Source organism: Amphibalanus amphitrite, unplaced genomic scaffold (assembly GCF_019059575.1).
Source record: "Amphibalanus amphitrite isolate SeventyFive unplaced genomic scaffold, NRLGWU_Aamphi_draft 000602F_arrow, whole genome shotgun sequence".
NCBI lineage: Eukaryota > Metazoa > Arthropoda > Thecostraca > Balanomorpha > Balanidae > Amphibalanus > Amphibalanus amphitrite.
Window position 1 is genome coordinate 277,447 of NW_024882096.1, and position 27,658 is coordinate 305,104.

At 47.4% G+C, this 27,658-nt stretch overlaps 1 protein-coding gene and 2 long non-coding RNA genes across 5 annotated transcripts in view; 1 reads left to right on the plus strand and 2 right to left on the minus strand.

Annotated features, from left to right (window-relative positions):
- Positions 1-13,578: 13,578 nt before the first annotated feature.
- Positions 13,579-14,645, minus strand: LOC122394628. Its single transcript, XR_006258903.1, has 2 exons — positions 14,571-14,645; positions 13,579-13,949 (listed from the first exon to the last, which is right to left on the minus strand). It is a non-coding gene; the product is annotated as an uncharacterized LOC122394628 (long non-coding RNA).
- Positions 14,646-16,097: 1,452 nt separating this feature from the next.
- On the plus strand, positions 16,098-17,134 carry LOC122394629. Its single transcript, XR_006258904.1, has 2 exons — positions 16,098-16,172; positions 16,680-17,134. It is a non-coding gene; the product is annotated as an uncharacterized LOC122394629 (long non-coding RNA).
- A 3,007-nt stretch (positions 17,135-20,141) lies between these two features.
- The window catches only part of LOC122394621, a 42,042-nt gene continuing 34,525 nt past the window's right edge, over positions 20,142-27,658 (minus strand). For 2 of the 3 annotated variants that reach the window (XM_043391620.1, XM_043391621.1), the window contains one exon: positions 20,142-20,388. In XM_043391620.1, coding sequence (XP_043247555.1) covers positions 20,242-20,388 — 147 coding nt within the window. In that variant the 3' untranslated portion in view covers positions 20,142-20,241. Of the gene's footprint in view, positions 20,389-21,809; positions 21,923-27,658 lie in introns of those variants that run through there. The other variant, XR_006258899.1, reaches the window with a different exon arrangement.

A 27,658-nucleotide genomic window follows, 5' to 3' on the forward strand; every position in this document is an offset into this window, starting at 1 on the left:
GAGTGATGTTTGAACTTTGAATACATTTTCATTTTAACATCTTTTGTCATTTTCTTCTATTATGTTTACTGTATGTTCAACTATCTTGCACAAATTTGCGTTGTGCAATGATTGACTTTTGTGTCTCCTATCACATCAAAATTGTTTGCAAGAAATTTTCTTTACAAAAGCAGACGTCGCACATGAGCGAGTAGTGAGACGTACTACTTATATATCTATGTGACATTAACGCAAATATCAAAATTGTATTGCATTCGCCTATTTAAAGTTATTTATCGGTTTCACTAATGGTTGTCGGCGAATTCAGCGTCTTTTCCATTTCAATCATTTTGTCGTTAATCATAAATGAAGGACATGGGTCGTCGGTTACATATGATGTGTATGACTTTGATTTGCGGGAAAATAATTGTAGAGTTCCTCGTTTCCGACGAAGAAAGCCAATCCGTCGTGACCAGGTAGATCCGGTAGAGACCTTTTTGGCCGGTGTTTCCCAATAATTATATAAGGTAGGTTGATGTCATTTCTCGCTAACTGTTTACGTTTTACGAACACTCTCGAGTACTACTATGATAACGGTGAAAGTATTTTGCGTCACACGCGCAGTGGAAGGGTTGCGAGTACTACGCCCAGTGGAAGGGGGGGAAGGCGAATGTCGCCCCCCCTAAGATCTCAGCTCCCACTGGAGCTAGAAAGACGAAATTTAGAGGGTAGGTGAAGGCCCTGGGGAACTCTGTTGTGTATGAATTTCATGACCCTAGGTCAATATCTTCAAGGTCAAATGAGGTCAAATGTGGTCAAATCTGCCTTATGAGCGACTTTTTTGCGTTTACACGCCGATAACTCAAAAAGTTACCGGCCGATTTTCTTTTTTCTTTCACTATACGAAAGAACATACATTTGTGAGTATGTATAGTTAATTTCTAGTTAATCCAACAATAAATATGGCAGCTAGAAGCCTGCTAAGGGTAAGATGTCGCCGGCTGAAGCGGGATCGGCCGACGCGGGAAACGCGGCAATCACAATTTTGTGTTTACACACTCATAACTCAAGTTGTTACTGGCCGTTTTTCAAAATTCTTTGACCATGAGGTTGCCTGTACATTTCTTAGTCTTCTCACAAAATTTGACGCGAATCGAATATAATCAGCGGTAAGGGGAGCGATGTAAAGACGGAACTGTCCCGCCCCGGCACAGTCTACAATTCAGGCGGCGCGTAACGGCTAGCGCCGGCCGCCGCGCCGCCGCGCCGCCGCGGCGGCAGGATGTTTGACTTTACACCACTATTACAAGAAAAGTTGTGACCCGATTTTCTTATTTCTTGCACGAGAAGATCCGCAGCTCAATTTTGGGCAGGTAGCCAAAATTTCACATTAATATCATGTTTGCGGCGCGAGTTATTGGCGAAAAACAGGAGGGGTGGGCGGAATCCGCCCCCCCCCCCCTTCCACTGCGCGTGTTAACCCGGCGGCCGCTGGGCCTCCGCGCCACCCGCCGGCCGCTGGGGGGGGGGGGCATAAAGTTGCCCCCCCCTTTACTTCTGCGACGATATCGTCGCAACGCGAAGAGATAGAGAAGCGAAACTTTGCACACATCTTCCTGAATACCTAGCCGAGGTTGTGTCCAAATTTGGTGTCGATCCCATTTGAAATGACGTCACAGTGACGTCATAAGTGAAATTATAGATTTGCGACTCTCATATTCCTCACGATACATCACATATATGGGACCGAATATAAAGGGCCGATTATTGGTCAGAAACTAGATGGAAGTGTAGTAAGATGTTTTAGGATGACAGCAGGTGCTGTCTAGTTCATTTACAGTCGAGTTTCATGCTCAGCGTCACCAGAAACGGTCCATATCGGAAAACGACAAAACTTTATGACGTCACTGTGACGTCATCTTAGGTGCTACAACCACCAAACTTTCCTCAAACATTGCCTAGGTATTCATTTGAAGCTATGCCAAGTTTTACGTTCGTAGCTCATCAGGTTTCGGAGATATTTCACAAAACGTAAAGGGGGGGGCAACTTTATGCCCCCCCCCAGCGGCTCGTCGGTTAAAGGAAGGGTGCCACCTTTTGGACACAACGCAGTTTTTACAAGATTAGCCTCACATGAACCTAAAAACCGGCTTCACTTACCTATGCTCGAGACGGTCAGCATTGAATCCGCACGTGAAGTTATCATTTGCGAGTTTTGCTGCCAGCATTCGGGCAGGCAAAAATCTTCAGCACTATTTCCTCGTCGTGTTAAGGGTATTTTATAAAACATGAAATCAGCAAAGGTATGTATAAAAGTTATACTTTTGAAGCATGCTTTATCATTTTGAAAGGGTATATTTTTTCTTTATGGTATACACTTAAGTTTTAAAATTTTAATTGGGAAGTTTTTCTAGTAAGTTGCATGAAGGGTGAAGGGTTCCATAGATCTCTTAAGCATTGTAAAGGAAAAACCTTTACTCGACTTATTTGATGTTCTTTAACTGTTGGCAAATATGGCCAACAGTTACCTACTTGGTTACCTACAACTTAGTTCAAATCATGTTATCTTCTTCCTTTTTATTTGTTCATCTTTTTGTCTCAGTTGTGCCATCAATGCAAATGGCAGAATGATATGTTGCCATGACAACAGGATATGCCAGCCGTCCTAGCTGCCACATCAAACGACCTTGACTTGTAGTGGTGATATAAACAACGATCTTTTTTTTGGCCAATGTATTAAATGCAATGTTTCGGTTTTTTGTATATTGTGGACGCGCTAACCACGTCTAAAAATTCAAATAAGTAAAATAGATTCATAGAACAAAAATTTCGGAAGGTGGCACCCTTCCTTTAAATGCATATGCAATCGAATATGTTTGGCATTGTCGACTACGTACGACTAGTCTTCCTATAATATGTACATATCCTTTCATAGTATCAATAGTATGTATAACAGTGTCAGAAAAGTGGCCGGTTTCTCAATTTTTTTGAACTTGGAAGATTTGTTCTGTGAGATTTTTCACTGCTAATAATCACTTTTTTTTTGTTCCGTCACTGACTAAATATCAACTGCAACTGGGCATCACAGGACTGAAAGGGAAACTTACTAAAGAAACATGTTAATTGAAAATTTGACATTGTGCTTTGTTCTGTTTTCAGATCTCCAAAGCAGCAAACAAGCATCCCGCAAGTACTAATGAAACAGATAAGAAGCAGTTGCTCCACAATTTCACCATGCAATCATCATAATTGAATCAGTTAAAATGTCAGTCATTCATTACTTTCCAAAGTTGAAGTGCTTACAAGATAGAAGTATTGACAAACCATGTCAAACTATCCAGCAAGTTTTAAAACAAGCGTGAAGGAATGAATCCAGTATACGTGCCTTGAATGTATGCTATTGAGTGTGTTTGTGAAATAAATAAATGTTTCCATTCCATCACATTTCTCACCTGGTTTGTCTACGAATGAGAATCAGATGTTTACGAAAGAGAATCAGCCCGTGACAGGATGATACCTACCATCCAATTCAACCATGATCACCTGCATGTCACGTGCACGGAATGAGGTTAGATGCTTTTTACGATAAATCAATATTATCACGAACAATCACCCATACCAATACCTACGACTTGAATGGCAAGTCCTCAGTCTCAGCCTCACCACAATGTCTTTGCACAATGCACAATCCACACCACGTTTATGGATACACTGCCATTCCTTTTGCGTATTCTTTCATCAAATCAGTAACTACCGATTTCCTGCTTTCTCGTCCACTATTGGGCAGAAAACGATTTTTATGCAGGAAACACTGATATAAAAAAAAACATTACTTTTGACCGTGATGCGCATTATTTGTCGAATTTCCCAAAAGACGGTCGCTTTCGCCCATTCAGTGAGGCTGCCATATCCTCATAACGGCATTTATCCGTCGCCGCCCTCGCGCTTGCAAAAAACATTGTCACAGTGTGTAACGGGGCTGTATTTTGTCCGTTTTTTGGAGAGGTGGAACAGCCCAGTACGGAGAGCACACAGCATTAGCACCGCCTAAAGCAAGATAAACGAACAAGGCACAGGAGGCGTTGGGGTGGCGGCGGGCGAACAACGACTTTTTTGCTGGCTCTGCGTCGCCTGTCGCTGCGTCAACTGCGGTTGCGGCGGCGCCGCCGCGCCGGCTCAGCCGCCGCAGGTTGACAAGCGCTTAAGTTGGCGACGACCGATAAAAGTCTTTATACGCTGTTGGCGCATAAATTGCCATTTATCCGTCGCCGCCCTCGCGCTTGCAAAAAACATTGTCACAGTGTGTAACGGGGCTGTATTTTGTCCGTTTTTTGGAGAGGTGGAACAGCCCAACCACCCCACCGAACCGCGAGGCGCGCGACGGGGAGAGGTAGTAACGTGACGGTACACGCCGCGGAGGGCAGGTACGACGGCCCCGCGGCCGGCACTCGGGGTAGCCGCCGTGTCGGGGCCGACGCGGCCTGCTGTTAAATACACGAGTGTGGGGCACAGCCGGGCGAAAAAAAAAACACGCACCCGACGTGGGCATCGGAACAACGAAGCGAACCGGCTCACAAGCCGAAGTGATACGAAACACAACGAGACACGTCCACCACACAGCATGATTGAGTGAGTGCTAACGGCGCCCGTGCGCTGCGATATGCCTTAAACTATGCAACGAACAATTGGGAGACCGCGCCGCGCGACCGCGATAGGCGGTAGAGATGATGGCACATGGTGCAGAGGGCAGGCACGACGGCCCCGCGGCCGGCACTCAGGGTAGCCGCCGTGTCGGGGCCGACGCGGCTGGTGTCTGGAATTGGATTGTACACGAGCCCGGGGCACAGCCGGACAGAGAGGTACGCTCACGCGACTAGGGTCGCATACCATCAGATGGAGCGGGTATGTACACATCGCGGCATAACATAACATGACATCACATAACCTGAAATGCGACGATACACATCCACCACATCGTACACCTGAATTGAGTGAGCACGAACGGCGCCCGTGCGCCGCGATATGACGTGAACGACGCACACCACCGTGATGAAATGAGGGGCGCAGAGTTAGCGGCACGTCATCATCATCATCATCATCATAACCAAGTTTATTAAACAAAAAATACGGGCTGAACTTGTACAAAATATAAGACAGGCGCAAAGGCAAAAGCTTAACTCAAAGCGCCTTGTCTGAATGTCATACATAAACAAATGTAAACACGTAGAACGGTCCGCGCGGCCCCGCGGCCGGCGCCCATTAGGGCAGCCGCCGTATCGGGGACGCCAGCCGGAAGGACGTACGGTTCGCCAACGAGCCCGTTCGCTGCCGTGCGGTAGCCCGCGGCCGGGCCCCCAGGGGGCCCGCCGTGTCGGGGCCGCACGGGCGGGGAACCGTCGCCCGGCCCAGGGCAGAGACGAGCAGGTGAGACCGCGGCCGGCCGCCCCCAGGCGGCGCCGTGTCGGCCCACCTGTCGCCGCGCAGGCGGCCGGGGTTCGCAGTCCGGGCTGGGCGACGTCAGTGCGAACTTGAGCCGAGCTGCAGCAGGGACCCACACCGGCGGAGGTACCGCCGCAAGGCAGATGAAGACCAGCGCCAATGACGCGACGCCGAGCGCCCGCGGCCGGGACCATATTCTGTCCCGCCGTGTCGGGGCTCGCCACCCGTGATGAGGCATCGAACTTTTGGATTGATGGTGTAAGAGCAAGTATTGCAGATCCGTACGTCTCCTGCCAGGAGAGCCCACGGCCAGCGGATACACCGGCTCCGCCGAGTAGTGAGCTCCGCGTAAGACACGCTGAGAGTAAAAGCTGGCGACACCAAGCGCGCGCGGCCGGGACCAATTCCGACGCGCCGCGGCGGGGCCCGCGACCCGTGATGCGGTATCGAACGTCTGGATGAATTGTGCGACAGCAAAGCTCGCAGGTTGCTCGCGTCATACCACGAGAACCCACGGCCGGAAGACACCACGATCCTAAGACGTCATGAGAGTACTGACTGAGCACCCGCGGCCGGGACCGTGCCATCCCGCCGTGTCGGGGCCCGCAGACCGTGATAGGATGTCGTATATGAGCCGCGCGCCAGGTGGAGCAGTGAGACAGTTTGATGCCGGAGTCGGGCCAGCCGGAGTGATGCCGGAGTTGGGATGCCGGAGTATCACCTAGCGGGAGCCGGAAGAGACGATCACAATCGTGTAACGCGACTCCAAGGCATGTCATGGCAGGCCTGTACTGGGCACCAGGGTACGCTCCGAGCGTTACAAACATTCTGAGAGTGAGACAGAAATCCTCTACCATCATCGCGGAATAAACCAATTAACAAGAAACAAGGAGCTCAAAACAGAACTGATTGGTCAAGTGTCACATAAAAAGCGGGCGATTTAGATGAGGATGTCAGTAAGCGACCGCGGAGGGGGAGCTGTTAGTATTGCCTACGACGCTCAGCGACGATGAAACCGTGCCATCCAAATTATTGGATGGCAACCGAGTCGCCCACAGAAAGAGGAATCGGCTGGAAAGAACGACGGTGTCGTGTCGCGGTATGGAAGTCAAAGAGGTGGTGTGGCGATCAGAGAGGAGGTAGGTAGCGGGGCCAGCGTAGGCACAGTGTGCATCTCCGGCAGCGGCAGCTGCTCCGTAGGGGGCGGCAACGGCAGCGGTAGCATGACACGATGAGGTAGCGCTTGTCGCTGCATCGCAATGTCCGCCATCCAGCAGCACCCGCCGACCTCCTCGTGGACCAGGTGACGCCGGCTGTTTACCCGCGCGCTGAGCACCGTTTGGGTAGGCACCGTCTCCGTAGTGGGAGGCGGCTGAGGCAATTGCCGAAGCTGCGCCCCGCTCCGTGCAGCAGTACCCCGCAACCAGCCCCGTCCGCGAAGTGTGACCAAGCGCGGCGGGGCCGGCCTGAGCCCGCCGTCGACGCAGACCGGTAGAGGGTTTCTCGGCATGCCCGATGTGCCATGAAACAAAGGTAAACATAAACGTCAGTGAAGACAAATGCATGATACACAGCGATAGGTATTCCCCGCGGTGCCATCATCGCCGCCAGGGGCACTAGCGAAGGAAATACTTTGAGAAATGCAGTGAGGGCGGTACGACACTAGGAACTCGTGGGAGCATCGTAAACCGACATACTATGCCAAAAGCAGAGTGAATAAAAGCACATTATCATGTGAGGTGGACAGATGCAGGGTGGTCATTTGGAATAGATGTAAAGGCAATTGGAAACATCAGCGCTGTTGGAAGCGAACAGGGTAAAAGCAAAACCAAACGCACCCATCGAACCACACGGTGTGACATTGTATCTGTATCGCAGTCAGTCCTCAGCGTCAAAAGCCGGCTAAGAGGAGATGCCCAAAGTATACACCTTCGCGGACCGCCGACCAGCTGAGCTGGATCATGCTCACGGGCCACACCAAAGACAGTAACGCGCACGGCGGAAGCGGCAGCCAGAAACAGTTGTTATATCGTACCAACGATAGGGGCCGGACCGACCACCCACGGCGTGATACTTATGAGCTAGCTGACCGCAGCCCCGCCGGTACAAGCTGTTAGGAAGCCTTTACGCAAGAAGCCGATCGTGGTGTGAGAGAAGCTGACCGAGCTCGACCGGCAACACCTATTAGTGAATATGTGTCCGGAATTCGTAACTCGCCGCTAGAATTATTTTCGGTCGCAGTAAAGTTGACAATGTCTCCAACTTGCGAACAAAACTCGGGTGGTTGTCCCCGCGCGGTATGTCCGAATTCCACACCCTTGTCCTCACATAGGTACAAGGTCCTACAGCGCCGAGAACCCGAGCAACTAGCAATCCTGTTCGTCGCTAATAGCGCTATCCCCGCGAGAGACAATCCAGGCAAGCTCACCTCCTCCATCTTCCCCGTCCGCGGCTGGAAACGGGCAAGCGGCGGTTCGGCTATCGCGCTGCAGCTCTGCTGAACAGCCTGCCACCTCACCTGTCGCAGCTGCCTCCCGCCGTGAGTGAATGTGCAAATGTTCTGAATGCTTAGATAAGCAACCGCGGATATGGATTCTGAGCAGTAATCGCCACGCACGTTGTATGTGGATCGCTCTGAAATGTAAATACGATGCAATACAAACAATACAATATCATCCGCACTGTATGGGCTTATCGCTGCCAACCGGCAGAGACGAGCTCACCGCTGCTCCGCCGTGATGTCGATTATCTCACCAGGACGGTAGACTCCATTGGAATGAATCTGTTCAGCTGCATGTAGACGAATGAAGAAATAAAGAGTGAACACGCACGGTTGCGGGACCCGAACATACGCAACCCGCCCCGGAAACTCGAAGGCGAGACCAAACCCCGCCATTCCGGAAGATATCAGGGCGGGAACAGCCTCCGCCATACCGGGAATATACCAGGGTGGGAACAGCCTCCACCATTCCGGGAATAGACCAGAGCGGGAACATTCTCCGCCATTCCGGGAAAATACCACGGCGGGGGGGCCACCTCCGCCAGTCCGGAAATATACCGCGGCGGGAACAGCCTCCGCCATTCCGGGAATATACCGCGGCGGGAACAGCCTCCGCCAAGCCGGGAATATACCGCGGCGGGAACAGCCTCCGCCTATCCGGGAATATACCACGGCTGGCACAGCCTCCGCCATTCCGGGAATATACCGCGGCGGGAACAGCCTCCGCCAATCCGGGAATATACCAGGGCGGGAACAACTTCCGCCATTCCGGGAATATATCAGGGCGGGAACAGCCTCCGCCATTCCGGGAAGAAACCACGGCGGGGACAGCCTCCGCCATACCGGGAATACACCAGGGCGGGAACAACTTCCGCCATTCCGGGAATATATCAGGGCGGGAACAGCCTCCGCCATCTTGGAAATATACCGTGGAGGGAACAGCCTCCGCCATGCCGGGAATAGACCAGAGCGGGAACATCCTCCGCCATCCTGGAAAAATATCACGGCGGGGGCCACCTCCGCCGGTCCGGAAATATAACACTGCTGGCACACCCTCCGTCATTCCGGGAATATACCAGGTTAGGAGCAACCTCCGCCATTCAGGAAATATATCACGGCAGGAGATATCTCCGCCATTCCAGGAACTTACCGGATCGGGTACAGCCACCACCATAAGACAATAAAGTCTTACAACACACGCAAGTTTGCGGCGAGATATCGACGCATCCAGCGTGCAACGCCGGGCCGCCCAGAAAGCAAAGCTATCGCCCCCCAACAGCAGCATGCTGAAACGAAAATGAAGAAAAGGCAAGGAGGGACGTAACCAACGGCATGTGGACGGAACGGAGCAGTGCCGTACCCGTTACTAGTCCGGGAACGTACGGCTAAACCCGGTAACTGCCATAATGAGAGTCGGTGCCAAACTCTTGGATGCCGGCCACCAATAAGCCGCAGAGGCGCCTGCAGGTACAACATCCGCAAGCCCGGCGGGTATAACGTCAGCCAGTTCGGCGGGCACAACGTCCACCAGCCCCCGTGAGTCCACCCACCTCCGGTGACAGCAGGAAAATCATCTGCAGGCTTAAATAAAGAACACGTCGCGGGGGCTATGGCGGGTATGATGTCCGCCGGTAATTGGCCGGGAACAACTGCTGTTGGTATGGGCAGAAAGAGAGAAAGGAAGAACGTTTCTCGCCCCTCACGGTAATAACGTAATACACACCCTTACCCCATCCAAGCGAAATACGCAAGCGATCCTGTACCGGGAATCGAACCCGTGTCGCCCGGGTGAGAAGCGAGCGCTCTACACTTGAGCCACGACGCCCATACGATCCGTCCTTCCGGGGCGGGATGACGCTCTGCGACAACACTGGGTAGGGGAGGGGAGCGAAACAAAGAAGGGGGGACGCGGCCCTACCCAGGCCCGGGCCTGGGTCAGAGCAGCGTGCCTCGCATGTCATACACCGAAATGGGGGCAAAATGGAACTCGACGAGTATGCATGAACGGCCGGTGGCGACCGACGCCGTAGAGCGGTAAAATGGCGACAAAAAGCACGCAACCAGGGCCCAGGCGATGGTAAACCGAGACAACGCGTCTAGGTCTATACTGCCATCAGCAGAGAGTATGTCCCAGATATCGGAACGTAATCACCCACCTGGATGCCAGCAATGTTTCACAAGGCGTGCTGCCGCAGTGAGACTCCAGTAGAAGACATAAGACCAATAACTACAGCGAACAACGACTTTTTTGCTGGCTCTGCGTCGCCTGTCGCTGCGTCAACTGCGGTTGCGGCGGCGCCGCCGCGCCGGCTCAGCCGCCGCAGGTTGACAAGCGCTTAAGTTGGCGACGACCGATAAAAGTCTTTATACGCTGTTGGCGCATAAATTGCCATTTCAATGGCAGTGCATTTCTCAGTTTACCATATTCTTGTTCCGTGACACGGAACAAAAGTAAGGGTAGAATAAAGGTTGAAGTAGGCTTGCAATCGGTTCAAGTTAGGTATGGCATCATAGATTGTTCAATTCTGATTGTTTCTATGTCAAATTTTTATATTTTTATGGACGTTTTCATATAGTTTTATTGAAACGCCGTCACCATGTTTCGTCACGGAACAACTCACTTAATTTGGAACGTTTAAGCAATCTCGACTTGTATTTATAAAAAATTGGGTACCGTTAGAATCGTTGAGAGACGGCGCTTTTCATAGCATAAAATTATTGCCCAGTTGATGCCGATTGCAGGTATAATACCGACATATGCTGATATCACTTTTACATGAAGTAATGTTTGTCTAGGGCATAAAATCCCTTTGCTTATAAGTATATTATTTGAAATAAAGCAGCCAGATTGAGGTCGAATATTCATTTATTTTAGAGTCTTTTTAAATATGATATGCTATTCTGAAGTTTTCATCAATTTGAATCATTTTTATCAAATTGAAAACCAGTAAAGAGGAAATCCCTTTCCTCTAATTTCCCTCGCCGAGTCATCCTCCGCGCCATTTCTCAAGGCTCGAGGTGCGAGGCGTCCGTTTCAGTTTGGGCAAGCGCGTGGGCAATTATCTATTATTGATTATAATCATTTGTGGCATGGTTTTTGGGGGTTGTCTTGCACAAGACCTTTTTTCTTTAAGTGCTGGCATGTTTTTGTGTCTTTGTGGTTCGTTATTTGTTGGTTATTTGCTTCAAGCTGGATTGCGTCAAATTTGTCAAACTTGCATTAGATAGGTATAGGTAGGTACAAGGCCATTTATACTGATAATATCTAGGTAGGTAGGTACCAGTCCACGTGGCTATGTTTTGATTTTGCTTAAAGGTATTTCAAATAGTATTTCAATATACTTAGCAGTTTTTGTTTCATGTGAAAATGTGTCATTTGAAAAGCATATTCTGGATGTTGTGTATATTTTTATACCCCATTCATTTTTCTCACTGCATTCACAATTTTAAGAATAATTTGTATATTTTCCATTATGAATGATTTTGAGCATCAGTGGTCATCCATTACCTGCATGTCCAGATTTGCTAACTAATTATAAATAAGTCTAACACTTGGGCTGTAAGGCCACAACCTGCTATGTTCCTTGAACCTTTATTTTATATGTAGAAGCTGCTGTTTCTGACTGAGACTCTGGCAAATATCTTGTATACTTAAAGCATACCTAGAACAATACGCATGGCCCTACAGTGCCTTACTTTATGATTTTTGTTCCGTGAGCAGCTAAACATTTTGTTCCGCGAACTTAGATCCCCAAACCACTTTTCTGACACTGATGTATAATGTATATTGTATATGCTTCTTACATAATCAAGTGCGTTGTATTCCAGAATTGCCTTTTCTATTCTAGAACTTCTAACTGCTTTAGCTGGCAGATGCCTTGTCCTTAAGGTCACATAAGGCCGTTTATTATTGCTGTCTTTGGAAAGAAATCATGTGCAAAAACCAACGGCGGATGACTCCTAAGAAAGTTCATTTTATACATATATGTGGATTGTGGAATACTTATTTTACTAGGAGAGGAATTAGTTGTTATCCCTATCCCTGTTGTTCCCGGGAAAACTATTTTTAAATTATGTTATTTTTAAATCCATTTGTTGTAGATGAACGTCTGTTGATCTGTTTTATCATGTTTTGACATGATATTTGAATTTTATGCTAAGCAATATCCTTACTGTTTTCTATTCATCAATTTAAAGTTTAAACAACACACTAAATCAGTTTTCATGGAGGGGTGACCGACCCTTGTGGTTCTCATCATTTTTGTTGATTGAGAAGCTCGATTCTAGGGAAACGGTGGCAAATTTCTGACATCGGAGTTCCTTGAACAAAACCTGCCCTCTATTATTTTACATCCAAACTCATTACATGTGACATTGTCACTTCACCTTTCGAGATGAGGTGTTCATAAAACACGCCTCACCATAGGTGGGTTTTGGAATCAACTTTAAAGTTGACCTTTGGTGAATATAATGACCTGACCTAAATTGTCAAGGTAAATCTCAATATCAGTCCCCTCATTTCTAGAGGTCGGCTCTATGGAGCTACATGCGTGCGTTTTTTATATCAGATCTTATCTGACACGACACCGCCATGACCTCTGCTGGTGTCATATTTTACTCAAATGCACGTTACAGGGTTCGTAAATAAGAAGTTACACGTATTTTTATAATGATCTGATGACACGTGATCCTGATCTGAGTATATAGATAAATATGATGCCAAATAGACATGGCAAAAACAGCATTAACATTTTCCGCGAATGTCCCGCAATTCACTTGTCTGTGTACCTTTTGACATAAAATCCCAGATGACACATTTGCTCGGTGTCAGGCCAACTATTTCTTTTGCTGTCTGATGATGTCAAAAAAGTTAGCCGATTTGTAGAAACAGTTTATTTTCAAAGATTACTGATGATATGGTGATCATTAAAGGGACCCTCCCACCTTCAAAAAAGTTAATGAATTGGCATGAAAGTGATGTCGCTCGGTTCAGGAAGAGCAAAAACGAATATCTACCAAATTTCATCGAAAAATATTCACCGGTTTTCAAGATATTAGACTTTTACTTTTGTTTACTTTTTGGGATCTCCGCTGTTCCTAGCGACTTTATTTGAAAGTGCGGCATTTGTTGCGCGCAAAGCAGCATATACCACCGCGTGCTACAAAACGTTTTAGTCAATCATTTAACGGACGTTCGAAAGCCTGATGACGTCATCAGATTCCCGTAATGGTTAAGAGATAGGGACCACGCTGGTCCCACCCTGCAAGCAAAGGGAAGAAATTTCTTGAACACCATAAAGCTGGGGGGGTTGCGACCAGGATAAATGGTGGTTTCTGAGCCTGGCCGCAAACTTGGCTATCTCAACTCAAAACTAATGTTAAGGTGGGAGGGTCCCTTTAAAGTACATGGTAACCATCTTTTGTTAGGTGCATCTCATCTACATAGATTACATAGATACGATTGATGCATCAGTTGATACGGCAAGCTGAAAAACTGCGCTTACCGATCAATGGAATGCTATGAATTGGCCCAGCATTGTCTTGCTGCGTTATGCTTAGGCGAGCACAATAGCCCAGAGCGGGTAAATTGTATAGCTCGTTAGTAGAACTTCCACCACGGTGTCTTAAAACGACAGCACCTGCAGTGTCTAAAAAGGACAGCACCTGCTAGCTGCTACGTATATTGACAAACATCGTTCGTGCTATAGATTATTACATCGTCCCTCTGTGTGGTGCAAAGTATATTTGTATGTTCGGTGCATCCGCTCAGCCGCGCTAGTCGGTATATTTCTACGTTGGATGGTGTCTTCTGGCATCTCAGTCGTCTATCAAGAGCCGCTGTCTCCCCTCCGCCGCCGGCAAAGCCTCTCTTGTTGGTGCCTCCCTCCTTCCATGGACGGGGTCGGGCTCAGTGCTTGGCAGGAGCAGCGTACCAGTCGTCGTAACTATAGCCGTCGTCGTAACCGTAATCGTAAGCGGAAGTTACGCCCACGAAGATGGCGACCAGCACCGCCATCAGCATCGCAGAGATCTGGGGAGGAAACGATTAAAGATCAGAGATACGTGCTCTGGGGAGTTGCAGATCAAAGATCAAAGAGATCTGGGGAACAAGTGATCATAGACCAACAAATCTGGAGAGCCAGAGATCGGAGATCAGGGATCTGGAGAGTTGGAGATCGGAGATCAGAGATATTTGGAGTTGAAGATCGGAAATCAGCTCTGGGGACGAAGACACCATATATCACAGAACTGGGGATCTAGAGATTAAAGATGTGGGATCGGGTCTATAGCATTCAGCCTTTGAATTAACGCCATAGGTAAGCAACGGTAAGGTAGGTATATCGAACATTTCAACTATTAATTTGCCAATTTAATTTCACAGCAAAAGGCACGGAGGCGATTTGTATCACAATCATGAATCAGCAATCACAGTTACAATATGAAAACATTTTGTGTGTGTGTGTGTACGCCAAGGAACTTTCCCCAATTTACCTTACCCGGCGGAAGCAACAAACAATGGATTGAAACAATTTTTTATCAAAAGCAAATCGGCAACATTCAACCCATGACACAAAAAGATAATTGCTGCTCGCTAACAGTCGGCACCGAACATAATTGCTTATTGTTTCGCGTGTTACTAGCCGAAACTTACCGAATACTCCATCGTGTTTAGTTGGTGACTGCTCGCAGTATAATAGCGAGCGACTCAGTGCTAACATCGTTTTATACCTTCTTTCCTGCTACGCCCTAATTGGTTATCCGCTAAGAAAGTCCGTCGGCATAACATTACCGCGAAGAGGAAAACTGAAAGTACGTCAACAGTAAACATCGTCCTACACGCAAAAGCATGGCATGACTGATTCATCGTAGCATTTAAGTGCGTAGGTTTTATGATTAACTTGTACGTCGTGGCGTGGTAGGATTTTACAGATGTCATTTGTAGGTAAACAATGATATGACATCACACTCGTGTGCGCAGCTTTGTTTCAAGTCGTCAGTTAGTGGCAATTAGCTCATTTACCGAGCCTGGAATGGATGCTTTCCCCATAAACACTACTATTTTTACTTAACGTCCAGCTGACTGCATCGCATATTTACATACTCGTATTATCTATATAAACTATCATGTGATAACGATGAGAAAAATTTCATGCCACTAGATCAGCTGAAGAGAAAATGGAAGAGGGGGGGGGGGGAGGCGGGGGCGAATCAACAATTATTTTGTTTAAGCGCCCTACTCTCGCGCAAACGTTGTAATTTTGTGGGTATTCCTTCGATAGCTAAATGGTTTCGCAGTTCTCGAATTTCACATTGCCTCGTCTATGCAAAGAAGAGAGAGAGAGAAAGAGAGAGAGAGAGAGAGAGAGAGAGAGAGAGAGAGAGAGAGAGAAGAGAGAGAGAGAGGGAGGGAGGGAGGGAGAGAGAAGAGAGAGAGAGAGAGAGAGAGAGAGAGAGAGAGAGAGAGAGAGAGAGAGAGAGAGAGAGAGAGAGAGAGAGAGAGAGAGAGAGAGAGAGAGAGAGAGACGCGACGATTGCGTGATGAGAGGCTGCCAGGACCGACGCACAAAGATTTCTTTCTGTAACCGTGGGTCTTTCCCTGCAAGACCCGTTGTACGTGGTCTGTTGAACAATAGCATGTTTATGCTCGAACTTGTTGGCATTACCAAGAAGTGTGTTCCATAGCAGATGTATTATGAATTGAGTTACTACTTCCTTTGTATGCCTTGTTGCGTGCGCTCCCAAAGTTTCATGCGCGATTTTATAACGCTGTTGCGATATATTTCAACAAATCTTATCATTCTATGGGGCTGCCATCGGGACTGTGTGGTATATTCCCAACACCCAAAAAACATGTCTTTTCAGTAAAGTACACGCACGTAATACTTTACCGTCTTCCTAATATGATTGTTGAAACAATGAAGCATCAAACCGGGCTTATGCGTGGATTTTACCGCAATGAACGCAGTGAGTTGTTGAAATTTTGTGACATTGCATGTTTCGCAATTATCTGCAAGGAAAACACAACCAAAGAGCATCATCAAATCCAACGGCGTAGCGCCTTCTCCGCATCTTAGTACAGCTTCCAGGCGACGCATTCCTCGCCTTTTCCTCGTCAATTCTCGACTATTTGCGTATATTTTCTGTTAGGAAAATCGTCGCAATGCGTCTGTGTCAGTATATAACGTAGAGAGATGGTCGAGTGAGCAGTTAATTGTTTCAGAGCTACTGCCGTTGAAGCATCATGAATTTCTCGGTGAGTGTCACTGGCCGTGACCGTGATCAGCGCCCATCTAGGCGATTTGTCCTGTGCCTCTGAGACGTCTGTTCAGTGTAGAAATAAGGTCTCTCCATTGCTTAGATAAGAGCTCAGGTCTTCCGAGCCCCGAGCGGTTTTGTCCAATATCCCTGAGGCCTATGGGGTTTGTCAAGTATCTCATATAACTCTTTGCAATATTTTTGAGGGGGAAGACCCCTCACAGACTTGCGCTTATAATGGCGGACCCAATGGTGTAGGTACCGACACCGTACCGCTTATTGATGCACAGTATCCTATGTGACGGCCTGACGGGTAATGTCTCTTTACCATATATTGATGCTCCGTGTGTCCCTTCACCGTACACTGACGGTCCCCGTGCCTCTCTCCGGTCAGCTCCGCACCGATGCGCGGTACTTTCAAGAGAGCCCGTACCGTGTCCCGTTTGGTATACAGTGACGCACCATATACTGTTACTGACACCCCCGTGCCCCCCTCCGCGGTCAGATCTACGCCCTGCTGGTGGTGCTGGTGATCGCCGTCTGTGTCGGCGTCAGCTCCGTCTCGGCCGACTACGGAGACGACGGATACTACGGCGGATACGGATACGGAAGATATTACGGACGGGGATACCGGAGGAGCTACTATCGCCGCGGACGCTACTACGGATAAGCGGCCGTATTACGGATGAGGACCCGTATCGATGGGATTGTTCTACAGTCTACACTGAGGTGTCTCCGAGCACATGAAACTCTGGGAAGAGACCCTGGCATTCAGTTGTCACCAGCGACCACCGTGCAATAATATCAGAGCACAGTGTGCAGTGTGTGATTGGAAACATGGCAACGGCATGCAATACCTTCCCGCCACGGGTTTCAGAGTTAATACGGCGCGGAGTTTCAGCAGTGTGTCATTGGCGAGCCTGAGCTGTATATTTATATGAATATATTTTAACCGGAAGCTGTAGCGTTTGTGTATGCCACTGAGCTTAGATGCAGATTGCAGATGGTTGATGGTGTCGCGTATAGCGCAGCTAATTACCTACTTCTTCGAGACGTAGGATGATTACGAGCGAGCGAGCGCAGCGAGCGAAGCGAAGTCTTTTCAATATAACGGAAAAATCTCAGTATGAGCGGCCCGGCCCGGCCCGGCCTGTAACGCTTTTGAGAGGCTTATATCTCAGCAACCGCTGGACCGAATGGCCTGCGGTCTTTTTTGCTGGATAGCCCCATCCCTTCTACCTCGTAATTGACTACTTTTGATGCATCTCAGTGACCGCCGTGGCACGTGCCACGTGAAAAGTCTGTTCATTTTCAAGCAGTTTTGCAAAAGTAATGATTTTGAGAGGCCCATATCTCAGCAGCGGCTTGAGCGATTGTCTTGCGGTCATTTTTATAGGGTAGCTGCATCCCTTCTACCAAAGGTCGGATACTCTTCATTTATGTGAGTGACCCCCCAGTGCACGTGCAAAATACAACAATAAGAGGTGCCAAATTTGTTCCCATTTCAGTAACTCGGTAATTACTTGGGCGACTTCGCTGAAACTTGGCATACAGGTAGGCACCCACCAGGCAATGCATTCCCATGTGTTGCGGTTAGGGTGCTACTGCACGTGCGCACGTGCAGGGGGCGTTTCCAGCTCTCGAGAACGGCTGGGCCGATTGCGCTCAAATTTGGTACATGGTTGGGGACCGGTTAGTAGGGTGCCATGCAAAAGTCATTTTGGACCCCGTTTGCACGTGCGCACGTGCAGGATGCCGCTTCCAGATCTCAGGAACGTCTGGGCCGATTGCGTTGAAATTTGGTACACCGCTAGCGACCGGTTAGAAGGGTGCTTTGCACAAGCCCGTTGGAAGTACCCTCTCGCCCTTCCGCACGTGCAAGGTTCACTATCTCGCTCGCTCGTTCTTCGCCCAAAAGGCGTTTTAGTAACATTAACGTTTTAGTAACTTAGCAACATTATTCGAGACAAGATTCGAGAGGCAAAGTCAACAAAGGCAACTGGCAAAGTTACCAGCCATTAGCTATTTATCAAGGTTGACAAACGATAAGGCTAAAGTCTTATTTTGAATCGATGAATACCACTATTAGTAAAGTAATATTGAATACCACTACCTTTTCTGCAGAAGCTGCACTTTTCCTCGAAAATATTGGTCGTTGGTTTGATACGTCATTTACGACATGATACGACACTGGTTTGATACGATTTACGCTCATTACCGGGGCTGGTGAATTTTTCAACAACCCACAAGAACCCGTAACGTCCCAATTGGAGAACACATGATGTTTATGTAAGCATATGCGACTGTAGTACGTAAATTGTTCCAAAATACGCTAAACGGCTAAAGCGCTCCAATTTACCCAAAGATCGGACTCTCGCGGAAAATATTCCGTATTAAGCAAGGCTTTTAAAACTACGAGATAAAAAATGCAAGCCAGCTAAACAAAAAAAAAACAACAGATTATTAGCAGATCAAGGAATATGACTTACACTCGACGTCACTTATTGGTGAAAAGGCTTGCAGAAAACTAATATTCTTACACTTGCATGTCAGAAAAATAGATATGAGACTATGGCATTTTTCAGTCAGATCCGTTCCGGTTCTTGAAATTTCTACGATAGATACAAATGCACATTGCGATGATTTTATACGGGATATTTACAAAAAAAAATATTGAGTCTACGAGATATCTACTACTTAAAAGTCCCACCTGCCTTATGCGGTGAGGGCTAATATGTGTCAAGTATAATCACACATAGTTAAGCTTTGGAACAGTTGCGTCAACTGAAACCTCAAAGTTGTTGAACAGATAAGTATTATATGAAATATATTTTTACATTCACACTATTATTGGGTCGCCAAGGCCATTTTATTTTCAGACCCGTTTGACCCGGTCGGGCCCGAGGGCAATCCCAAACACCGCAGCCCGAGAGTGGGCGTCCCCCGCCCCCTCCCGTCTTACTCCGTAAATAAGGGAGCTGTACCAAACGAAAGGTCGTTACGTTTTCGTATACTAAATTCCAAGATGTTTTGAAATGTGTTTAAGCTTATCAGGCCCTATTTGCGGTTCATCTTACGATGCAAGGCTGCTCCAAGGCCAAGGTCACGGAAGAGTATCCTTGCTAGAGGCTGTTCCACTTATTCAGGTCAGTGTCATAAAAGTTAAGACAATTGTGCCATCCTGAGGCTCTAAATGAATGCTAAGAACAAAACGGATGCCATATTCGTGATCAGCAAGTCAAGTCAAGCATATAGGCGACCTTTCATGTGTCCAGGTCAACGAAAGATCCTTCGAGGTCACATGAGGTCAACATAAAACTTGGCCTTTTCCAAACAAAATATATGTTATTCGACGCGACGTGACAAGACAAATGCGTTGGTACCAGTGTCGTAGCTCTAGGACCATTTCTGTGGAAGCTATTTGCGAAAAAGTAAAATCCCGACTCGGGTTCATTGATCTGACCTTTGACCTCAGGTCACCAAAATTATTTTTGGTATTTTCCCTTGGTCAAATGCTACACAACCGTGCCGCCAGTAATTTGTCTTTATCTCTAAAACTCCATTTTTGGCATCTATTTGAAGTTCACGTCTGTGACGCCGAAGTTTGCCGTGCTGGGGTCTAGAAAAATCGACCCTGTGACGTCACCAAGGGGGCTAGGTCCAAACTTTTTACTCCAGAAGATGTTAAATTGATGAGGGAAAAGGTAGGTACTGAAATTTTAGCGCTTCTATCCCAAGTGTTCGGAAGCTATCGCAAATATTCGCCAAGGGGGGCGAGAAACGCCCAGGCCCGCGAGGGTTAACTCGTGAGCTGCAGTTCTTTCCAAATGGCTAATTATCACCGTTTTCCATTCTGTAGCACCTTACATACGCTAGCAAACCACAGTGATAGTTTTTCCAGTTTATTTGGTCAGGTGGTCGAGCGTTTCACGGCACCAAAAAAATGCCTTATCGTTCGATATAGCACGCTCTGAGTTCGCTCCCGGTGGTGTGGGAGTCAGTGACAGCCATGGAGTGTCCAGTGGGCAGCCTGAGTGGGTCGACATCAGTCCAGCTGAGGTCGGCGTCTATCCCCTGCGGCGGTAGTAGCTGCGGCGGTAGCTGCGACGGTATCCGCGGTACCCGCCGTAGTACCCGTCGTCTCCGTAGTCGGCCGAGACGGAGCTGACGCCGACACAGACGGCGATCACCAGCACCACCAGCAGGGCGTAGATCTGACCGAGGAGGGGGGGGGGGGGTGTCAGTATACGGTACGGGGCGTCATTGTATACCAAACGGGACACGGTACAGCCGCTCTTGAAAGTACCGCGCATCGGTGCGATGGATCCATCCAGCCTTACCGAGGAGAGGCTGCTAAATTTGAGAGCCAGTTGACCTCCTCAGTCCTCATCCATCCTCCCGGTCATTTTGTTCGGTTGCTCTCAATTTCAGCAGCACTTCCTCGGTCGGGCTTGGTGGATCCACCGCACCGATGCGCGGCACTTTCGAAATTGACTGTGCAGTCTCTCTTGAAAGTACCACGAATCGGTGCGGAGCTGACCGAATGGCGACACGTTAGGCGGCACGGGCGGACATCGATAGCAGCGCCTCTATCGGTCACTAGGGAAAGCTGGGCTGTAGGCGACGATATACCGGCTGAGTTGTCACACGTTGAATAGGTTTATAGCCATCCGTCTTGTGAAAAGGTTGAACTTTTGCCTTTAATATTTCTACAGGCAATTTTAGAAGTGTCTTCACATGGATTACAAAACCGTTTAGATTATTGTATTCACATCAAGCCTTCCCTATTGTTCTTGATGATGCGGGACTTATTTCTAATTAGTGTTTCTAGCTTAGTAAAAGAGCATACTGTGCAAACGATGAAAAAAGCATAAATGGAAGATTTTAAATGCAATTTTCTCTAACAATTATTGGTAAATTCTCTACATATCAAGGAAAAGGTGCATGCTATTTGATAATTTAAAGTTCTTGGGGCTAGTTGTTTTCTTCTTTTCTTACGTCGCCCCAATGGCCGCGAATACACTTGTGATAACGCCTATCGACGGGGACCGTTAGTGTACGGTAATGGCACATAAATCGTTACTAGATGGTACGGGATCCGGTACCTCACTATACGGTGCAGACCACGGTATGGGATGCGGTATGTCAGTGGACGGTACGGCACACGGTACAGAGCACCACACGGTACAAACATTGACCCTTGCTACACGACACGGCACAGGAAGCCACACGGTACAAGATGTTCATTTACAGGGTTTCCTAGCCTTAGGCACAAAAACCTTAGGGATTGACCTTAATGCCCCCCCCCAAAAAAAAAACAGCAACTTGACCTTATGTTTTGACCTTAGATATTGACCTAAGGTGTTGGCCATAGGTCTTGAGTCTTGACTTTTAAGGCCTTTACCTAAAATCTTTATCTTAGACCTTGACCTTAGGTCTTGATCTTAGGCTTTGCCCTTTGGTCTTGACCTCGGGCCTTGACCTTAGGGCTTGATCTTAGGGCTTGACCTTAAAGGTAGGACTTGATTGACTTTGAACGTAGGTTCGAGCCAAGCTGGGCAGAACACCAATAACCGCACTGTTCTCCTATACACGTTGAATCCGTTGTGTACAATGTCCGAGCGCGACTACTTACAGAGAAGTTCATGATGTGAGGATATTGAAGAGCTGCACTGGACAACTATCGCTCTGGACCCGGACCAGCCTTATATACATATGAACCGGACATTACCTGGGCAATTTCGGAGACAAAACGGACGCCCATCAGCACAATCTGCGGAAAACGTAAAACCAGTAACCGTCGGCCGGCCGGCGGCCGGTCGTAAACACAGGGAGGGTGCCACGGCGTTCGGCGAAATTGGACGGAATCGATCGGTGAATGGCAGTGTGAAAACAGAAGAGGCAATTGGGATGGGCTACGGTTGGGCGTTAATGTTACTGCATTCTGCGGCAGTGAATATTCTTTCCACAGAGACAAATGCCATTCTCAAGTCTTTTTTATATGAAGGAATCTAAGAATGCTTAGAAGGATGATCATACAGCTACATTCCGTTCTGATGAAGGTCATGCTTAGGTGTTTCCTAATGACAGTCGCGCCTGCTATTAACCCGCGCCCCGTAGGGGGGGGGGGCCGAAACGGCCCCCCCCCCTGTCCTTTTCGGTCGATATCTCCTAAACGGCTGGAGATATCGCCACCAAACTTTCAGGACCCCTCCGGGCATCAATTTTACACATTGTGACCAAAAATTTTTCCAGAGGCTATGATAGGTTGGCCACAAATGACGTCAGAGTGACGTCATGTTCTGTCATTTTCGACCGAAAAAAGACCTTCGCGAGAAGACCTGTCAGGACTACAGCTTTGAAGATACAGAAAAATGATCAAGACATAAAAGGTGTAGAATTGACAGGGCTACAAAACTGCTATCTCGGATTTTTGAAATTTTTGAGTTTTGACCCCCAAAAATCAAAAAAGCATTTTTTTGGATATATTCGCTAAAAAATCCAAAAAGTTTTTTGAGTTTCGAAAAACCGGAATATATGTGATAGTGCCTACCGTCTTCTATCTACATACCAAATTTCAGATCGATACCTCGTTTTTTGGCCAAGTTATAGCGAAAAAACTGTTCAAAATTGATGACGTCAAATTTTCAAACTCAATTTTTGGCAATTCTAGAACTCGTAGAGCAAAACGAAGACCACCATTAGACTCCCCGTGACGAGCTGCATCGAATCGGTACCCATTTTATGCAAAAATATCAACTTTGAAATTTGACCTAATTTGACCTGACCTTGACCTGACCTTCACAAAAACGTGACCTAGTCTGGCCCCAAGGGCTGCCTAACCCACATAATCGCATTTGTCATGTAAAATGGACCATAAAACATGTATCACACGACACATTCATATTGTGACCCCCGGTGACCTGACCTCGCTGTGACCTGACCTGGTATCAGTGACCTCAGATAGCAAAGTATGTGTTTGACGAACAATGTACCATCGATGGTTTTCAATAAATTACCAATTTACTCGCTTTCACAGCACATTTCTTGAATTGCCTGTGAACGGTGAAAATCTGACCTTTGACCTGACCTGTGACGTCATCGGTTTGACCTAGGTCAATGAGATTTGGTCACAAGGTAGTTCCCGGGTGGGGCTATCGAACGCCGTTTGAATTTTGAAAATCGGCCGGTAACTTTCCGAGATCTTAGGGGGGGGGGCCGAAACGGCCCCCCCCCCCCCCTACGGGTGGTAGGGTCCGCCGGTAGCCCTACGGGGCGCGGGTTAACTACTTAGTTTAGTTTATGGCAAAAGTTGCACTCATAGTTGCACACCGCACGGCGTTCATGTTTTTCTTAAATTTAAATGTGTCTGCCATAAGCCATTAGTTTGTCTTATTTGCAAAAAGCCTCCTATTTCGCTCGTACCAACAGTTTTTTCCTTGTCATTTGACTGAGAACCAACCGGTTAGATCGGACCTTATTGAAAAGTTAATTCAATGAATTCCACAGGAATGAATTATCTCAGGAACACTATAACATGATACAAATAATTAGTCATTTATTAAGGAATGACATGGTTATTATAGAAAGCAGAGAACATATGGCCTAATGCACAAACATACTCTTGCAGCTTCGTTGTAAAAAGATAAAATTAAATAAAGTATACCTATATAACATATAAGTATTATATCCTGTGAAGGTTTTCTTCTAGTGAACCGAAGCAGGAATAGTGAAGAGTGAATTCTGGATAATTTATAGTGTACAAATTAATTATGTTCAATGTCCTAGCCAGTATGAACGGATTTATTTGTCCGCGCTGAATATTTAACCAACAAAAGTCGGGCCCATTTCGTCTTATTGTCGTCAGTTCCCGCTGGGCGCCCATTGTTGAGCGCCAAAATATCGCATTCATTTTGTATCATTTACTGCGACTGGAGCCACTTTCCTAAGTCCACAGAACGGGGAAGGTGAAAAGAACACTAGTTCTGCCTTGGACAGACCCACTCCATTGTCGCATCTTTCAGGCAAAGCTGAATACTACATCGATAAGCAATGTTTCCGATCTACCACCTTCCTTGTTTAATAGCGCCCATCGAATCGTAAACCAGTCAACCACAGAGCAGAACCCTGCCGGTGTAAGTGGCTTGGACTGGAGCCGTCGGTGCTAAATTTTGTTCTTGTTTTATCCAAATAGATAAATAAATAATTGCATTACTCCATTTAAGAACTAGCTAACTAGAGAGAACTAGAGATAGGCCCACCTTCATGCTAGTATACTAGGAAACCTTCGACATTAATTTGCTAAATGTACGTCTTTGCTGTTGAAATTAATATTGGTATTACGAAATTCGTCACAACATTCAAGAAAAATAACAATGAATCTCTACCATGCAAAAATGTAATGAAAAGCGTCATACATGCTAGCGATATTAACCTAGTGATGAGCATTTTCACCGGCGAAAAAGATGGCATCAAATGGGACTTTGGGAGGCGATTCCGCGTTACAGGGTGAGGATATGGGAAAATGGACTGGAAATCTGTGGTGAGGGCGGGCACCTCTTACGAAAACCGGCAAGTGAAAAAAAGGTGACAGTCTACCTTTAAGGAGCCACAAATGTTAGTCCTCTGGCTGGGAGCTAGCGATGTTGAATTTCGTTCTTATTTGCTTCGAAAATTAATTTCATGCTCAATTGAATCATCATTCGACGAGCATTCCGTTCTCCATTATTGGCTGGCGAGGAGCTACTCTCCTCTGTCAGTGACCAGTGTGAGGTCAAGTGAGCCTCTGTCAGGTCGTGTCCTTGGGGTCAGCCACAGCTGATAGGATCGCCGTCTAAACATTACCTCTCATGTGCACGGAGAGTATGTTTGGTTTCTGTCAAAAAGAAAGAATGAGAAATATAGCACACATCGACCGATATTTGGTGAAGAAAGCGTAGGTAGACGCATGAGACCTTTGGAACTGTGTAGGTTCTTATCATAAATCGCGCTATGTACGAATAGATGAAGCTATTACCGAGGTAGCATATTTTCGGTTACCGAGCCATCGGCTATCGACTGACATCCCTCCCCACACGAAATCCGGAGGGTGACATAAAGCCGGACACAGGGTCGCGGGGCGTTGACCTACGGCCTGATTTTTCTCAGAAACAGCGCATGCGCAACACTAGCAAACTGTCGCACATGGCATCCCAAGAACATTCGCCTCATTTACGTCATGAGGCGAATGTTCTTGGGATGCCATGTGCGACAGTTTGCTAGTGTTGCGCATGCGCTGTTTCTGAGAAAAATCCGCTTCGTTTTGCTTCCATTCGCTTTCGTTCTCGCCGCCTTTTCCAAGTGTATACATATATGTGTGTAAGCTCGCTGTTCTCGACAGGGATCCCTCTTAAAGGTTGAGGCCCACTCGAGACACAGCCACAAACACACATACACATTAGCGATATAACGTAACGTAATATAACGTAATTAAAGAAAGGGCTTTTTTACTGTGTACTTTGGCTGGAAGCACAGGTTTTTGCCCTCTTGGTTAGGCACCAGGTTTTTTCTAGTTAGGACTTTTCCTGGTAAAGTTCACCCCACAACAACACACACCAAACAACAGCACACAAATCAGCAGCAAGTCACAGCAGCAAGTTCTATGTAAGTAACCAAATTTATTGTCTCGCCCATCAGGCACCTTTCGGCCTTCCCTTTGCCTTGCAACCCACCGGACGCCACATGAGCCGGTTTAACGTAGTCTTTTGCCTTTCTCTTAGTTCTTGGGCCGGAATCAAATAGCCGGCATTAACGTAACGTAAACGAAAGACCTGGCCAATTGCCAGCTAGTAACTTTCCCCTTCCCCCGGCTATAGCCACTTGGCTTGCCGGGAGGACAAAAAAAAAAAAAAAAAAAATTACGTCATTGCTTGTCAGAGCGCCGCCACGTGTCCAACTCTTGACACCCGTGAACTTCAGATTTCTGCCGACAACGTCCTATAAAAGACACATGTTTTTACAGCTCGACACTAAGATACGAGTGTTTGTCGTTTGACATGCAGACTGAAGATTGGAGAAAAAAGCTAAAACAGGCAAACCATGTCCCGTGTGGTTCAGTTGGTAGTTCTTCTTATGTCTGTTGTGTACTGCCATGCGGCGCTTGGATTCGGAGAGGCCATAATTCATCCAGGTAATACGATACCTTGACTTTGCAAATGGTCAATGGTCATTAAGTACCAAAAAATATTTGTCTCTAAATAAGATACCTGATAGGCATCTCTGATGCCACGATATCTGAATCTGTGAATTCTTATAGATAACGTCACTTTACATTCGTCAAAGCGTTACTTCTTCCCTTTCTCAGGTCACGAAAATGAATGCTACATTTCCGCGCTGTCCCAGCCGTATTTGAAGGAAGGAGGAAAGGATTATCCGAAGAGCATGTGTGGAGAGTATACTTGTTTCAGACTGGGCGACGGCAAGCTGTACTATCAGTTTGCATAGGCGTCGCCAGAGATTTTCATACTTTTGTGTTAACCCTCGCATGTGTAGGGGGGGGGGTCGGATGGACCCCACCCTCCATGGTTTTTCGCGAATAACTCGCGTAAAAAAAGGCCGATCGCGACGAAACTTTCAGTACTCTTACATTGATTAATTTTACACCTACCCTGAAAATTTCATGACCCTGATCCAAATGACCTTTGACCTGTGACCTCTTTTCCGAGACCATGTTTCGCCGGAATCGCGATTCTGCGTATGTCGGCTCGCATTAGCCGCGCGTTTAAAAGCTTTTCGTGGTTTCAAACGTTCAAACATGTGATGTGATGTTGCTTCCATGCATTAGGGTGGGTGTCAAGGTCACCTGAAGGTCAGGTCAGGTCATTGACCTTTGGTGACCTCGGGTGACCTCGGTTCACTTTTTCGAGCTGTACATGTTTCTAGGCTAGTTTTTGGAGCTGAATTCGAATTTAGCAACCATTTGAACATTTACGAAGTAGTTTTGGTGCCTTCGTAACATGTTACGAAGCTGTCAGAGGCGGTTGACACTTACTACGAATACCCGTCACGACGCCTACTGGTTGACCTGACCTGACCTGACCCGACCTGGTCTAAATGCTTAAAGACATCATCTGTGATCAAAACTAACACGATATTCGTGATCAGCACCCCGAAAAACCCCTTAACAGCCACACTTTACGACTTTCTAACAGGTCCCGATTTTCCCGACTTTGGGTCATTGACCTGACCTGGAAGGTCAACCAATGACCTAGGACCTTAAAATTGGGTATCATCGGCTTCCTCTCGTCACGGGCAACACGCTCGTTTTTTCCGCGAAGCTCTAGCTCGATCAGGGGCCAAACGGCGAGGGGGGGGGTCCAACCGACCCCCCCCCCCCCTACACATTAGAAGCTGGCAAACGCCGCACACATGCGAGGGTTAAATCTTGCCTTTCCCCAGTCGTTACTCACTCGTTTTACATATCATTCGACGCGGAATGGTGCGAGG